The sequence below is a fragment of the Antrostomus carolinensis genome, unplaced genomic scaffold (genome assembly GCF_000700745.2).
Source record: "Antrostomus carolinensis isolate BGI_N321 unplaced genomic scaffold, ASM70074v2 scaffold4105, whole genome shotgun sequence".
NCBI classification, from domain to species: domain Eukaryota; kingdom Metazoa; phylum Chordata; class Aves; order Caprimulgiformes; family Caprimulgidae; genus Antrostomus; species Antrostomus carolinensis.
Window position 1 is genome coordinate 56,513 of NW_010315563.1, and position 15,619 is coordinate 72,131.

General features: G+C 35.3%; 1 protein-coding gene across 1 annotated transcript in view; it reads left to right on the top strand.

Moving 5' to 3' along the window:
* The window catches only part of SIPA1L2 (signal induced proliferation associated 1 like 2), an 83,409-nt gene that overhangs the window by 40,436 nt on the left and 27,354 nt on the right, over positions 1–15,619 (top strand). Inside the window, exons 9-12 of the mRNA XM_010167978.2 lie at positions 7,394–7,651; positions 10,760–10,843; positions 12,345–12,448; positions 12,856–12,959. Of these exons, the coding sequence (XP_010166280.1) occupies positions 7,394–7,651; positions 10,760–10,843; positions 12,345–12,448; positions 12,856–12,959 (550 nt within the window). The remainder of the gene's footprint in view (positions 1–7,393; positions 7,652–10,759; positions 10,844–12,344; positions 12,449–12,855; positions 12,960–15,619) is intronic.

A 15,619-nucleotide genomic window follows, 5' to 3' on the forward strand; every position in this document is an offset into this window, starting at 1 on the left:
TTGCTTTCACTGGTGGTGTCACAGTAGTGCTCAAGGACACTATATCCTTAATCAGTCAAATCCAATCAAGGAATTCAAGTACTTCTAAATCCATTTTAAATTGTAGATTCTGCTAGAATCCTACTACATGGAAACGTATGTGTCTGTCTTACTTGAACTACCATTATATATAAAAAGAAACTGCTTAAGAAACAATTTCTAGAAAATTTAGAAAACAAACAAAACTTTAAGCAAAATTACAAGGGATAAGTGAGAAACAGAAGCTCGTGTACAGCCACTGTAAGAGATGTAGTAACAGTTGTTTTCACATGTTGGCTTGAACAAGTAACAGAATTTTCTCCTGTTGTTGTAGATAATTTTGAAAATTGAAGTATTTTAGTAACTATTACTGAAACTGCCTGTGGGCTATTATTAATTACTACTGTATTTCTTTTGAGGTTGTTTTATTCTCTTGAACTTTGCAAACTCTTTCTTACAGGTAAAATAGGTGTAATGACTTTCTGTATTTTACAGTCCTGATGATTGTTCCTCTTAGATGACTGTGATCTTATTAGACAATTGTATTTCTATGACTTTTTAAAAGTAAAAGATAACCAGCAGCATATAGAATGTTTGGGAAAATGTTTTTAGGAAGTGGAAGCGTTAAAATGTGTAGAGGATTTAAAATCTTCTCCCAGTGGTGTTTTCCTTAAGCTAGTGGGATAGTTCATAGGGCCTTCAGTTTTATTTTATTTATTTTTTTTTTAAATTAAGCCTTGTGAGCTAGGAAGAAGTCAGGTCTAGAATTGCTGGCAGGATACTGACAGTCTAACGAGGCTGGTTAAAGCAGATAAATCTGAAACTGAACTTTTGATTGTAAAAGTAGAATTTACCAAAGCTTTTAATTACCACCCCTGCTACTAACTGAAGAAGGCTGCAAATACCTTAAAACTCTAGATTATAGTGGGTTTTAGAGGTAACTGAAAGAACTAGCACTAAGAATATATAATATTAATTGGAAACCATATCACTTTCAAAATTTAATCCTCTGTACCCAACAACAACAACAAAAAAAGTAGAAAATGCTTAACTTTCTTTACTGTCTCAGAATTACTGTACTTCTTATAACATTATTAAATTGAGGGAATGAGATATATGCACTGTGATTTAGCCTGATGGAGACTCCTGGCAAAAATGAACTCTGTCAGAACTCTGGTTAGCACCAGAAATTTTAACCTAGACTGTTACATTTTAAGTGCAAGTGCTAACAGGTCGATGTCTCAGTGAGACCTTTTGGCTCTCCGGCTCACTATGAGGTGTTTGCCACTCCTCCTGACCTTGGTAGGGTGGCAGCACCAGCAACCAACCAAAGCTTAGGCATAAGGTATGGGCTGCCCTCTTCCTCGTCTTTAATATCATGTACCATGTGCTTTGTCTTTTCTCTATATAACCAAAACATCATGGTTTCCTTCTGCATAAAAGAAAAATACTTTTTCATTGTTTAAAAAACCCCCAAAAAATTGTTTTCTCTCACTTTTTATAAATTCTTTTGAGCTTCATTCTTCCCAATATAGTTTTCAAAGAAAAGGGTCTGTAAACTTGGCCTTTACCAGTATATACAATTTGCATTTTAAGATCTTTCCTTAAATTCACTGTACTCAAGAGAGTAAGGCTAAGTATGTAGCATTACTGTAATCCTTGGGAAGCTGAAACTTTATTGTACAGGCTTTCCAGAGTTTCTCTTTTTTTCTTCTCTATTATCCAACATGATTGAAAAAGCTCAAGAGAACCATATGGTTTTGGCATTTTGAAGTTTAATATATTGCCTACTCAATTTGGGTCAGCAAAGAAGCTTTTCATTGTGAATAACTTGGGGTATATATACCTACTAGTATATAAAGCATTTTTAGGATCCATTTTTGTTATGTCTGGGTTGGAATGTGCAATATTTCTGCAGAAATTGAAGTGATTTGATCTTTACCTCATTGAAAAACTTGTGAGTTCATGGAATCATTGGATAATTCAGGTTGGAAAGGACCACAGGGGATTATCTGGTTCAACCTCCTGCTCAAAATGGAGTCAGCTGTGAGGTCAAGCCAGGTTATTCAGGGCTTTATCCAGTCAGGGATTCAAAAACTCCAGGGAAACTGCATAACCTCTCTCTGGGAAACATACTCTGCTTGGTTTCCTTTGATGAGGATCATTTGTGTGTTCCTGTATCTCCCCATGTGTGGTCTTATTCCTAATCTTGTTTCTCCGGTATCTTAAAGTCTACTTCAAAATTGGGATTCATTCTAAACTCAGTCCTTTCAGAGCTAAAAGACTTAGATCTCCATTTGGTACTGCTCCCCATATTTCATTGGTCCTCTGTTACTCATCATTTCCATTTCTTAAGTTGGAGCATAATACAACTTTTGCATCCTTGCTGTTGGTTTTCCAGCTCTTCTTAATCTTAAAATCTGATGGTGAATTTTGAAGGCTTTTCTGTTTGATGTCACAAAAATCTTTCCTATTCATCTATTTTCCCCAGTGATTCTTCCTTCTTGCCAATAGCTTCTCAAGTCTTTATTCCCCATAATTGTTGTCTTTTGATGTTTTCCTGTTCTCTGGGATTTGGAAATGTGACTTGCTATGCTTGTGTCCTAGTTTCCATCAGGAGAGACAGTAGGGTTTGTTACTGCCTTACTGATCATACAAGTAAGCCAAACAGCTTGGTTGGTTTGAGGTTTTTTGCTCCTCTTTTATTTCCTGACTAGTTCCTGTCATCCAACATCCTGTCTGTGTCTCTCTTGACTTTTTCACACAACAGTGCAGGCAGAGAGACTCTTAGGAGGCTTCTAAATTGTTTTCCAGCTCATGAACACAAAGATTCTGTTTAAAACTGAATAGTAACATAGATCAGGACAATGAGTGTTTCTTCATAAAGAAAGAACTGTCAGTTTCAACTCTTCAGCTCTCTGAAGGGACTGCCAGAGAGTTATCACTCGCCTTAAACCAATATTAATAAAGTGGGCAGCAGCCTTATTTGATTACCATACGGAATCACATACATTTGTTGTGCTATGAAATTATCTTAAGGTAAAACTGATTTACTGTTTTTCAAATGACATCTCTTTCCTTTTTTTTGATACAGTGTCACTACTGTTAATAGGTTTCTGAGATGTCAGAACTTACAATTTTTGTCCTGACTTTTTGAAAAAAGTTCTCTTAGACCATTTGTACCTTATCCAATGTCTTGGACTTGTGCTGTAATTGATACAGGGATTCAGTGGAGTTGAGGGGTTACCTCCAGGAGGCCCTTCAGAGGCTCAGAGAAAGGGAAATGTATGTATGTCTTACTTAACTACATGGTGTATCTAAGCAAAACTAAGCTACTAAATTCTGCTTTTCGGTTAAGTCCCTATAATTATGCAAAATTAATCTGTGTTTTATTATGTGAACTTAATAGATTGCGTGATGGGTCCTCAGTCTCATTGTGACACCTTGTGGGAACTGCTGGAGTGTAGGAACAGATATGTACTACTGGCCATTTTCAAAGGCAAAGTTTTAGTTAGAAGACTGCAATTACTTATTGCACTGCTAGATATAGATGAAGACTCCTTATTGAGCAAGATTAAATGTTTTGAATTGAAATGGTGATAATAAGGGATAATTTATCAGTGTAATACAACTGGTGAACACCAATGATTACTTCTCTTATCCCTACTTCCCCCTTAGTGGTTCAGATCACTGATACATTGAACTAAAGTTAAATTGCAAACAGTTATTTTAGTTTTGTTATTACAAAATCATTCATGATGCATAAAATATGTAGATAATTGGGGTCCAAATACTGAAGTCAAACCCAGTAGTTGATAGTGGTAGGATATAACTGAAATGAAGGCTTTGTATAGTTATTAAGGCAGCAACTGCTGATCAAAGTATATGAAAGCTTCTAACTTTTCTGTGGAGATCAACATTTCCCTTTAACTAGCATCCTTGCCTAATGTAGGCCCTGCATAGAGCCTTTAATAGAACCTTTATATGGAATCTTAAATTAATATTGAAAGGTTTGGTTAACATAGTTTGAAAAACTTAATGGACTGCTTGGTAATTGTTTCAGAATATAATGCTCCTTGCAGTAACATTTGAATATTGCAGATTTTTATAGTGGGCTCTTAAATAGTAATATGCAGTCATGACCTGCTAGCTGTATCATAGACTCATGCTCTGTGTAAGTGCAGAGTAGATTTTATTAACCAATTTTTTTATAGGGTAATATGGCTCTTGAACCAAAGATATTAGTAGGAGTCTGTGCTTTATGATGAAGGATTGATTTAATTAATACCAAACTATAGTGAAGAACAGGAAATGCTACCATTTCTGATATGTAGTTAAGACTTGGTCACACTTGCTTGATAAATAGCTATTTTTCAAAATGTTATACGAATATAATTGGGAAAGAGGAAAGATGTTTGATATCCTGTACTTGTTTAACATAAATTTAAATATCTTTTTAAGACCATAAAATATAGATTTGTCTTTACATATTCTTTGAAGTGAATTTTTTAAAAAATTAAAAATTAAAATTAAAAAGTGAGTTAAAAGCTATCATTCAATACCAGTGCCAATGTATATTCTTCATCCAGTGGAGTAAGTGACAATATTATAAATAAAAGTTAGATAATGGTCAAATTAAATATTTAATAGGAAATCGCATTTAATTTTGTGGGTTTTTCTAATACGAGATAACATGCAGTTTGATCCACAGCAGGAGGTGGGGATTCTTATTGGATTGCAGGCATGAAGTAATTGATTCTCTTTGTTACTGATATAGGAGGTAGCCACAATTATGACTTTACATATCTCAGTATGCTGCAGCAGCTGTTCTTTAGGCAGTGCTTGTGAAGCAGTGAAGCATTATTTTTCATATAAATGTTGAAGTGATAGGTTTGGCACTTTTAAATTAAAATTAAAAAGTCTGTGTGTCGAAGCCATATCCAAAGTAGTTTCATTTTAACCATGGAGATTTTGGGGGGGGCAGTTGCAGTAGTCATGTTGGGGCTCTGTTTTGAATTTAAAAGTAACAGTGTTACATTTTTGTAGTGATTTGAAATAGCATTTTTTTGTAAGCCTTTTTTTCAAGCAACAGCATCCCATATCATTTTTTCATTTGTCAGAGGAATGTCTTTTAATGATGTAAACAAACACAAAATTTTACAAAATTTTAAATTCTTATTCTTTGTGGGAAAGCTTGACGTTTTTTATTTTTATATCAAGCTGAGTCAAACTAAATAGTAGTAACAATCCCTTTTGCCTTCAAAACCCATGGGTATTTTTACAGCACTTGAAGTACTTTATGGAGGGTATCTAATAAGGGATACAGTGGCAATTACATGCTATAACTTTCTCAGCTACCAAGACAGACTGTGATATTGGTATCTTAATAATAAAAGTTTGGAAGGGGGTGGTTTGTTTCTAATGCTTAAGGTTTATAGGAATGAAAAAAGAGGTGAAACGATACTAAGAAAGCAACAGAAGGATGATTTAAATTGTCTACATAATTGTTCGACTTCCTAGTCAAATAATGACAAACTGCATATGTGACCACATGAAAAACTATGCAGTGCACTAAAATAATATTGACCTTGCAATGTAATCTGGACTTTTTCTTCTATTTGTTTTGTATATAAAGCTTTATGAAAGTCTTTAATCGAATAATCAGTCCTAGGCTATTTTTTTCCTTTAAGAACTTTCCACATTCACATAACAATGGACCTGCTCTGGAAGTGAATCAGGGTCACTAGGGTTGCTGGAGGCTATTGTCTCTTACGCCTTGGTGACATCTCTTGCAGGCAGTGGATGAGGCAGGGAACTTCATGAAAAGGACAGACTTGGGATATAAGCAGTTGAATACTGCACTGGAGAAATGTCTTCTATGTATGGTTCTGCAGTAGAAATGTTTGTGTGATTCTGTGCAATTTGCTTAACTCAGCCTTTCCACAATGTTCATAGTTCCAAGAGCCCAACACATTTTGTGGTTTTCAGAAGTATGAAACAATTTTAAGAAATAGATAAATGAACTGAAGTAGTTTGAAGTGGTGGTCTGAATAAGTGGCATTTTGGGGGCAGGGGGAAGGCTACAGATATATCAAATTGACTTTCTGAAATTAATTGATAATTTTATAACATTGTTTTCTCTGTAGTTCCACTCCTTGTCTGTGGGAGGAGACTATTAGGGTCTTCTTACCTCCACAAGGGAGCTACCACCAGAACATCATTCTTGGGAAATTTTCTGATGCTGTGAGATAGAGGAGCTAGAATGAAATGAATTTTATACCTAGTGAAAGTATGCAGCCATCAAATAATTTCTCATCACAAAACAGTGCAGAAAAATGCAACTGAATATCTGACACACATCTAAACATAATGATAGCTACATATTGAGTAGTATCTCTTAAATGAATGCTGTCTTTTATATGCATGGGAAGAGGTAAACAGTTCTCTGCTAAATCAAAAGAGAAAGTGTGTGATTTTACTCCACTGACAGAAAAAGGACAGATTGAAGTTGTGTGCCATAAAAATACTTTTGAAATTTCTTAACTTCTGAGTTCTTAAGCTTGCAACATTAGTGTTTCTTTGATGTACAATTTTAGCTGATCCTTTAGATGTAATAAATAAATAAATAAACAAATGTAAGAAATTTCAGCATGTCCAACTATGCTTTGTCAGCATAGTTTACTCATGTCAGATTTTACTGATGAGCTTAATACTGATATTTCTGATCACAGAATGACCTTGAAAAACCAGGAATTCTGAGTTCTGTTTTGGAGTATTGTAGTGACCCCTCTTCAGCTTGTCTTTGTCACAGTGTCTTCTGCCATACATCGGCTACTAATCTGCACTCTCAATGCTTTAGCCTTTATATATTTTGTAACTCTTTACTTACCTTTTTTATGTGTTTGGGTGCCAGCAGGGACTGACATTTAATGCTACAGGATAAACAGTTTGCCTGTTTAGTACCACAAAATTCAGCAACCTGGAGCATTTGACTGGATCAGATTGGGCATTTACAGAGTATCTATAATGTAACTGCTACAGGTGCACACACATCTTCTCTTCAACAACCTTGAATAACATAGTTAGTGGTTTTTTAATATTATATTCATTTATAAAAGCTTAATATTTTCTCCTTTTTGAAGAGCAAAGAGAATGTTCAAAAACCTTTGAGCACGTGAGAGCAAATCCTTTGTTTTGAAATGTTTCCTACATGGTTGGTATGATGTTTTGAAGCATTCAAAGGATTGTACAATGCTTTATGAACACCTTTAGGCACGCAGAAAGAAAATGTGCATATGCTTCTGACTGTAGAATGCAAAATTTATTTTTCTGTTCTTTCCCATGAGACTGATCAGCATTTTTATTTGTCCCACAGGGGTTGTTCAGAACTTTGTCGTATACCCATGGTGGAATACAAACTTGACAGTGAAGGCACCCCATGTGAGTATAAAACCCCCTTCAGAAGGAATACCACTTGGCATCGGGTGCCGACTCCCGCTGGGCAGCCCCTCTCTCGTGCCTCTCCAATCCTAGGAACATCTGACAGACTGCAGTGCCAGCAGCTTCTCCAGCAGGCTCAGACAGCCATTCCTCGCAGCACTTCCTTTGATAGAAAACTGCCAGATGGTGCCAGGTAATACACTCTCTGTTTAATGCCTGTCATTTTCCTGCTGCGCCTTACTTTAGATAACTCTGCTTTCTAGAACTTTGGTATACTTATTTTTTCTGAACTATATTTTGTTGAATTTTGAAAGTAATTTTAATTCTGAGGTTGTATTAAAGAACATTCACTGACCCCACTTCCCTCTACTTGAAACAATTGACTTGTTGTTTGTGATGGAAGTGGACTGTACTGAGAATGGTTCTGCTGAGGACAGCTGACTTTTCCCTTTATTCCCAAATCAGTAGAGTAGGAAACTGCCTTGTGACTTTTTGATCTAAACAATGTCCTGTCCCCCAGCTTTTGGGAGCATATTTAAACAAATAATGAGTGTAAATAAAATGAATTCATCCCTTTAAAAGTGAATTATTTAATCTCATTACCAGGCTATTGGCATGGTTTCAAAAGGTTCTGTAACTCATTACCAGTCCTTATGCTTTGCTTTGCTTTTAATTAAACAAAGCAGAGCTTGTAATTTGAATATGTAACAGCTCTTAGATGATGGGATGATGTCCTTAAATGTTAGCTCTATTCTATTTGATCATAATTCTTCGTAAGATAAAAATTTATTTTTCAAGTTAGAAATTTGTAAATACGTTTGACCTTTGAATTATTTAGAAAAACCATATGTCTTGAGCAGAACTCTCTGTCCTTTATTGTTTGCAATTATTTCTGCTTATGCCCTTTTTCCATGGGGCGATGTAGTTCTAGTTTCCAAGAAAAAAAATACTGCATGTTGAAAATGTGTATTAATCTTAAATAGCTTCTAAAAATTCTGGATTGAGTCATGGAATACCACTGTTGCTACACTATCTATCTTATTTAGAAGAAAAGAATTAGTGACTTTTTACATTGTTTGAAATATATACAGGTAATAGTAGTACATATTTGAAAATATGTCTATATTGTTGTCTGGTGAAGGTAGACTCTCAGTTATGACCATTTATGAAAAGAAAGGTACCTAATTGGCAAGGTCTTTCCACATGGGAAGAGGCATAGTTGATGGCTTGACAGAGAGATGGGCTTAGAACAAAAGAGTTTGAAGTAAGGTTGATTAGTACTTAGGTAGTCTTGCAAGGGTGAAAACGTATACTCAGGCTAGGAAAATAATGAAGAGATTTTAGAGGTTCAGAGGCCCAATATCAATTTAGACAAGTTGAAGATGCGCACAGGGAAGAGCAGGTTGATAAAACAGGGAAGTTACAGCAACCGATCTGAAAATGAGCTAATGTTGAAGTCAGTGATTAAATGGTTGTTTTTAGAGATAAAAAGAGGAAGAAGCAATAGAAATGTGGGCTGGATATAGTACAGGCTTAAGCAGTAATAGTTCAACTACTGTGACATGTAACTGTTAGGTTCCCACTCCCTAGAATGAAATTAAAACTGGGAGCTGAACAGCTATACTCCTAGTACAGTTCCTGAGGAGAGTTAAGTGCTTTGAGAAGGCAATCCAAATGTTTTAATGTTGATCAAGGAGCTTCCTCTGATTAGTCACTGAGACATAGGAGGATATCCTTGAGCTCTACTCCTGTTTTTACAAAATGCCTAATTCTTTGGCAGCTGCTCATAGCGAGTGCCTAAGAGTGAAGCTTCAGTCGGACTCACTCTTCTTGCACCAAGAAGTCTCTGTGTACTTTAGTCCTTGAGACACACTTGTAGACGAGTGAGTCCTTTCACCTGGAGTTTGGAATCCATTCCTGAGAGCAGGCAGCTGCACCTCTTCTGTAAAAGACTGCATGAAGCATTCACTGACTGGATTTCTCTGGTTCTCCTTTTGTAGCCACCTTTTGTCTAGTAGGCTAATGGCTAGACATTTGTCCAGCAAATGGGAGGCTTGGGATCTAGACACTCTTCAGCCTGGGATAGTACAAACTAATGTCCTGGTTTTGAGGATGATGTAATAAACATCAGTCTGGAGGATGGAAACACATGGGATCGTAACTTACCCATTCTTTAATGTTGGTTCACTTAAGCTGTGCAAGAAATGCAAAGTTCTTTGTGGTAAGAAGCAAGACCACGCAACTGAATTCAACTGTAGCATATGGACTGTTTCACTTGATTCTGTTCTTCAACACTTATCAGAGAGACACATGCTGAAAAATTAGGCACTACACTATCTACTTATTGTATATGTGTTTGGCTGTTAGACAAAATATAGTAGCTAATGTCTTTAACATTTACAAGCTGAACAGTAAAGTTCCTTATTGAATGTCATGTCCTTGGGAGTGTTACACATAAATCCAAAACTACCTCTTTTCACTTCTTCCCTGAGTGTGGACACTCATTTCTACACATAGTCTTAAAAAAAAAAAAAAAAAAAAAAAAAATAAAAAAATAAATAAAAATGGAAAGGAAATATGGGGAATTCAAGGTAATGTCACTGAGGGAAATTCTATTGTAGTTATGGACTGATATATACAGAAGTGAAGGATAGGAGAGTGATAAAAGCCAGGTTTGAACATTGCATTTCAACTGTCAGGAAATCCAAGAAGAGTAATTAGAGACATTGTTAAGACAGGAGGCTCAAAAGTTTGAATATTAAGTACAAAATAATACTGTTCATGAAAATATTTTCTTATTGCTCTTCTATGTCAAATAATTAATAAAATAAAAGAAGTTTTGGTATTACCTCTTCTAAATTCCTATGTTGAAAATTAGAATACATGCAAAGCAACTAACAATAATTTCTGATCCATCATGAGAGCTTCCCACATGTAAATTTAGAGACCTAATCCACCTGCTCTGACTCCTTAGTAATCCCACTTGTTCAGAAGTAAAGCTAGATGTAAATAAAATAGGATTTGGCACTTAGTCTTTCTCTTTTTGTGCCTTTTTTATAGATTCAGTTGCAAATATTTTCTTGGTGATGATATCAATAATGTAGTTCAAAAATACTTGTTAAAGTTTTATGAAACTAAGATAAAACTGTCCATTCCCCAAATGAATATAATTAAGTGCTCATACTGCATCTGCATTATTTGTAAAAATGAATGTGTTTTATAGAAGAAGCACAGCCCAGTTCAAATCTGAAACCCCACAAATACCTCAGTGCACTTTTAATGACTCTAGTCAACATTACAGAAGTTCTCCAAGCAACCAGTCCTCCTCCAGTGACCCAGGACCCAGTGGGAGCAGCCAGTGGAGACAGCAAGTGGGATATGATGGGTATTGGTGATTTTTTTTTTTTTTTTTTTAATCTTGCTATAGCTCGCATGCATCTTCTTTCTGAAGCAAAAATTAAGTGGATGTTCTATATCATAGATTTATTTGCAAAGTCGGTTAGTATATTTTAAGATGTACAGGTTTACTGATCTTTAATGTAATATGTATTTCAATACAATTTTAAAACTATTGCTTTAACTCTTTAGGACCAAATTTTTATTTTACAATTCAAGCAAGAACAAACAGTTCTTAGGTTTACTTTCCCAGAAACAGGCCAGAAATCAGCTAGTAACTCAGAACTGGAATAAAATAATATCTCCTCCTTTGCTTCAGTGGAAAGGGTATTTGATTTAAAAATTATCTTTATGGTCTTCAAAGGTTTTATTTTCTTTTATACTTGTTCCAGTGGAATCCATTCCCTAGCATCTCTCCTCAGAAAAGTAGCACTCTTTCAGAGGTCTCTTCTCCCTAAAAGGCTGTTGTGATATATGGATGGTTCTTACACATCCCTGTTAATCCCTTGGTCCTGAAGTTTCAGAAGTTAGCTGTCTGTGTATAAAAGACCACCCCAATATACTGCCTATGTTATAAAAAGATTATGTGAGACATTTGTTCTGAATTACTTTAGATTTATCACTTCCTTGTATAAATATAGCTGCTGAAAACACTCCTGTTATAAAATGTTGAACTATGGCAGTACTTACACAGCATAATATAAAAGCATTCCAGATTTGCCATTTGGCTTTCAGAAGCTACTTTTCAGAACAAATGTGAATATTGAAAACATCAGCTTGACTCCTTGTCTTTAAGCTTAATATTGCTTTGGCATGACTGTTTGTGGATAAGGTATTCCATGTAGGAGGTATATATGCAATATCTTGGAGATTCCTCAAGGAATTTCATCATACTGAAATCTCTGGCAGCTACATAGATGCTAATAATTCAAATAAAACTATAGCATTTTTTTTGACAGTAAACACATGAAAATGCATCTTGTGTCATTTTTCCAGCACAGTTATTTCTAACATCAGCCTTGGTTTTAGTGTGTTGCTTTGTGAAATAGTGTAACTTTAGCAATACAATACAAAGCAATGGATCTGGTACTAGCTTATGTGTTCTGAGTGTGAAAACCTGTAAAACTATGGACTTACTTTCTGTGGTGCTCAGTTCATAAAGTGGTTAAACATACATTATCATAGTTCTCCATTGCAAAAACTTTTAGCTATATAGCCCCAAGAATGCATTTTGTCTTAAAGTTCAGTGTCTTCTTGGCCCGTTCACACTTAAGATATAACAATGTGCTGTTGAAAAAATTGCATGTAAATATTTCCATGCGGTGTTTGGAAATGTTACTGTACTTGCTTGGTGGAAGGGACAATGATTGTTTAAACAAATCACTTACCAAATACTTACTTTGAAGACTAAAAAGTTTTATTGTTTATCATGTAACTAGTTTTCTAGGAAAAAAAAAACCAAACAGCTGAATTTTTTCTTACGTTAAAAGGTGCCAGTCCCCTTTGCTTCATGAACACCAACAAGGTTCAGGCTCACTGGACTGTGAAGGAGGCAGAGAACGAGAGGAAACTTTGGAAGGAACTAGACATTCTGGTAATAAGAAACACTGTATCTTAATAAGTGTTCTTTGCAATGCAATGCCTGTTGAAATGCAGCCGTCTTCTCATGTGGAGGTTGATACCCAAAGAGCACGTAATATGACAGTGAAAGCAGGGGTTGTTACAGACAGTCTGACAGAATATGGCATGGGGTATTTAGATAATACTTGGAACAAACTACTCCTGAACTTCAGAAAGCCCCATGAATGATGAAAAGCAGGTTGAACTTTGTTTAATTATAATTGAAAAACTACATCTTAGGAAATTCTGCAAAGATACATGTCTCTGATTCCAAAAAGTGTACAGATTTGAAACCTGATGCTAAGCCATGTGCCTTTTTCCTTTTTATGGTATACTCATCTTTTTAGCATTCAGAAATTAAAACACAATTATTTATGGCAGAAACCAAGTGGCATGCACCATCAACCAAAGTTCTGAGTTCCTACAAAGACCGGGCTTTACAGAAAGAAGGCAGTGGCAAGGAGTCGCCAAACAAACTTTCGCATGTAAGTCTTTCACTTGAACGTCGTTCAAAACTCTTAAAAAACCACAAAAACAAAACCAAAAAAACCCCACCCTGGACTTAAAAGAAATACATCTTACAAATACTTTAGAGTAATTTATGACAACTACTGTGTGTTTTAGGAGGCAAAGCGTATGCTTACCTAGATGTGGGGTGAATTGAGTATGCTTAATTTGTGTTTATAAACTAAGAACTCCAAGAGGGCTTGGATATGGGGCATTGAGGAGATAAAACTAATATAGTCTATACTCAACTCTGTATTTACAGCTTCATTTATACTGGCTTGCTTAATCTGTCAAGTATTTCATATCCTTTAAAAAAAAAATTATATTCACCATACCACTTTTCATGTTGTACGAAATACCTATGCAGCATAATTATCAATAAGCACTATAAAAACGTAGTTTGTATGTTTGGAATACTGACCAGATTTTTAGTCTACCTAGTTTAGTGGCTTGTCTTTATTAATGGCAAAATCCTCAATGACTTAGTGATGGAAAGTACACTAATGATATGCACAGTCTTTTTGGTTTGGTTTTTTTTGTGTGCTTATTACATGCTAAAACCTGCTATACATAGCAGGAATCTGTTCAATATTTGTAGGCTTATATTGGTTAGAATATGACACCATATCATAAACAGAATCATGCTGTAGAATGATGCACCTGAAGACAAAAATACTTTCTTTTACCCTAAGCCAAAGTTGACAGGAAGCTAGAATCAGTATATATAACAATCAGTATTAAACAGAGCACTGATACCGAAGTTAAATCATGAGTTTGCTGAACTTCAATCAGAATTTTATGCTAATTGTAGCTCTTGTGCTTTTATGATGGTGAGGATCTGAACAGAAAATTTCATAATATGCTTGTGTTTGCCTGTGTATGGATATGTGTAGTGCAGGTGCAAAAGAACTATATTGTACAAAATAAGAACCAGTATTATTATAAAGGTAATGCTAATAAAATGAGGCTATTTTGTTGTTAGATGCTGTAAAAGAGAAAAAAATGGTCATCACCTTGTAAAGGACTTTGTAATGTTCTCTTGTGCATCTCCTTTTTGTTCAGCTCAATTTGCCTTATGACTCTGCTAGCCATTGAATTTCACACCAAGGGCTACAGCAAATATACAAGAACTCAAAAATATTTAACCATCAGAAAAAAAAGTCTATGCTGTCTTTTATCAGTTTTATCTTGGGGGAAGGAGGGTGGGGGGAATTTCATTGGCTATCTTCAAACTCTCTTGGTTCTCCTGGAATAAATATCATACTCCTGCTGATTTTTTTTTTTTTTAAATTTAAATCTTACTTCATGACACAGTCTTTAACAACATGTAACAATTAGGGCATGCTGAGCTTTCATACAGTAATTTCTCTTGGCACAAGGAAATATGTAAGATGATCCTAAGCTATGACCATAGTGAACTTTGAGCAGTTCAAGGTGTCCATATTAGTAGCTGTTGTCCAGATTCTCTGCTGCTTGCAGGGCCAGGAAGGTGCCTGAGCATGTATGTTCAGGAACATACAGGAAATTTTTGGGAAGGTTCATACATGCAATATGTCTTCTGAGGCTAATTTTATGCCTTTGAGCTTTTTTTCCCCCCCTCCCCTTGTTTCTTTCCACTTTGGTTCCATTTTACATTTACAGTAAGAAGTGACATGCCTTTTCTCCAGACACCTTTCTCCAATTCTCTGTTCTTGGAAAAACTACTCACTGTATTTTTATCAATTGTTCCACTCTTTTAAGGTGACAGCCACCTTGTAAAGGTTAGAATGAATGCAAATGTTAACCTCCTTTTTTTTCTAAAACAATTTTCTCAAATTTTGAGGTCTGTTGATTTCCACATGGAATAGAAGTATCATTTCTGGAAAGGCAGCCCTGTCTAACTGCTTTAATGTGTGAGCAGCAGCTATACTTACACGCACCTGCTAGGAGGGGGATCTTGTAAAAAGTTAGTCACCCTTGCCACTCATATTCTACCTAATAGAAGTCCATCTGCCCTTATTTGGGCTACTCTATCACATGGATAAGTTATTCAAACTTCTCTATAAAATCTCTTTAAAAACAAAACAAAAAACCCCAATTTTAGTGACACAAATGCCTGACATAATTATTCCACTTCAATAGCCATGCTTAGCTTAGGGTCCTGTGATTTAAGTTACTTTCATCTGGTACACATACATTGTAATTGACTTCAATTTGACTAACCACACATCCGATTGGATTTGATCCAATAAGCTGCATATTTCACCCACACTAAGAAAAAGACAAGGATAATCCAGTCTTTGGTATTTTTCAGATTTGCAGTAGAAGCTGTTTAAACAAATAATTACCAATGCTTCTAACTTTAACAAATTAGTTAACAAATTATGCTTATTTTAACTGTTGAGAAATGCAGTTTTTATGGATGTTAAGCAGGTCCTATAGTTCGGAAAAAGTGTGATCTTAAGATTTTTCACAGAAGATGGAACTAGAGCCTTTTTATTTACAGTGACATCAACCTTTAATGTATTTAGCCAGTTGTGCAATTCATTTCATAGAAACAGGTGGTATAATTAGCTCTTTACATACATTGCAGTTATAGCATATTGTAAAAAAAAAAAAAAAAAAAAAAAAAGTTTTTGAATGGACAAAATTAAGAAAT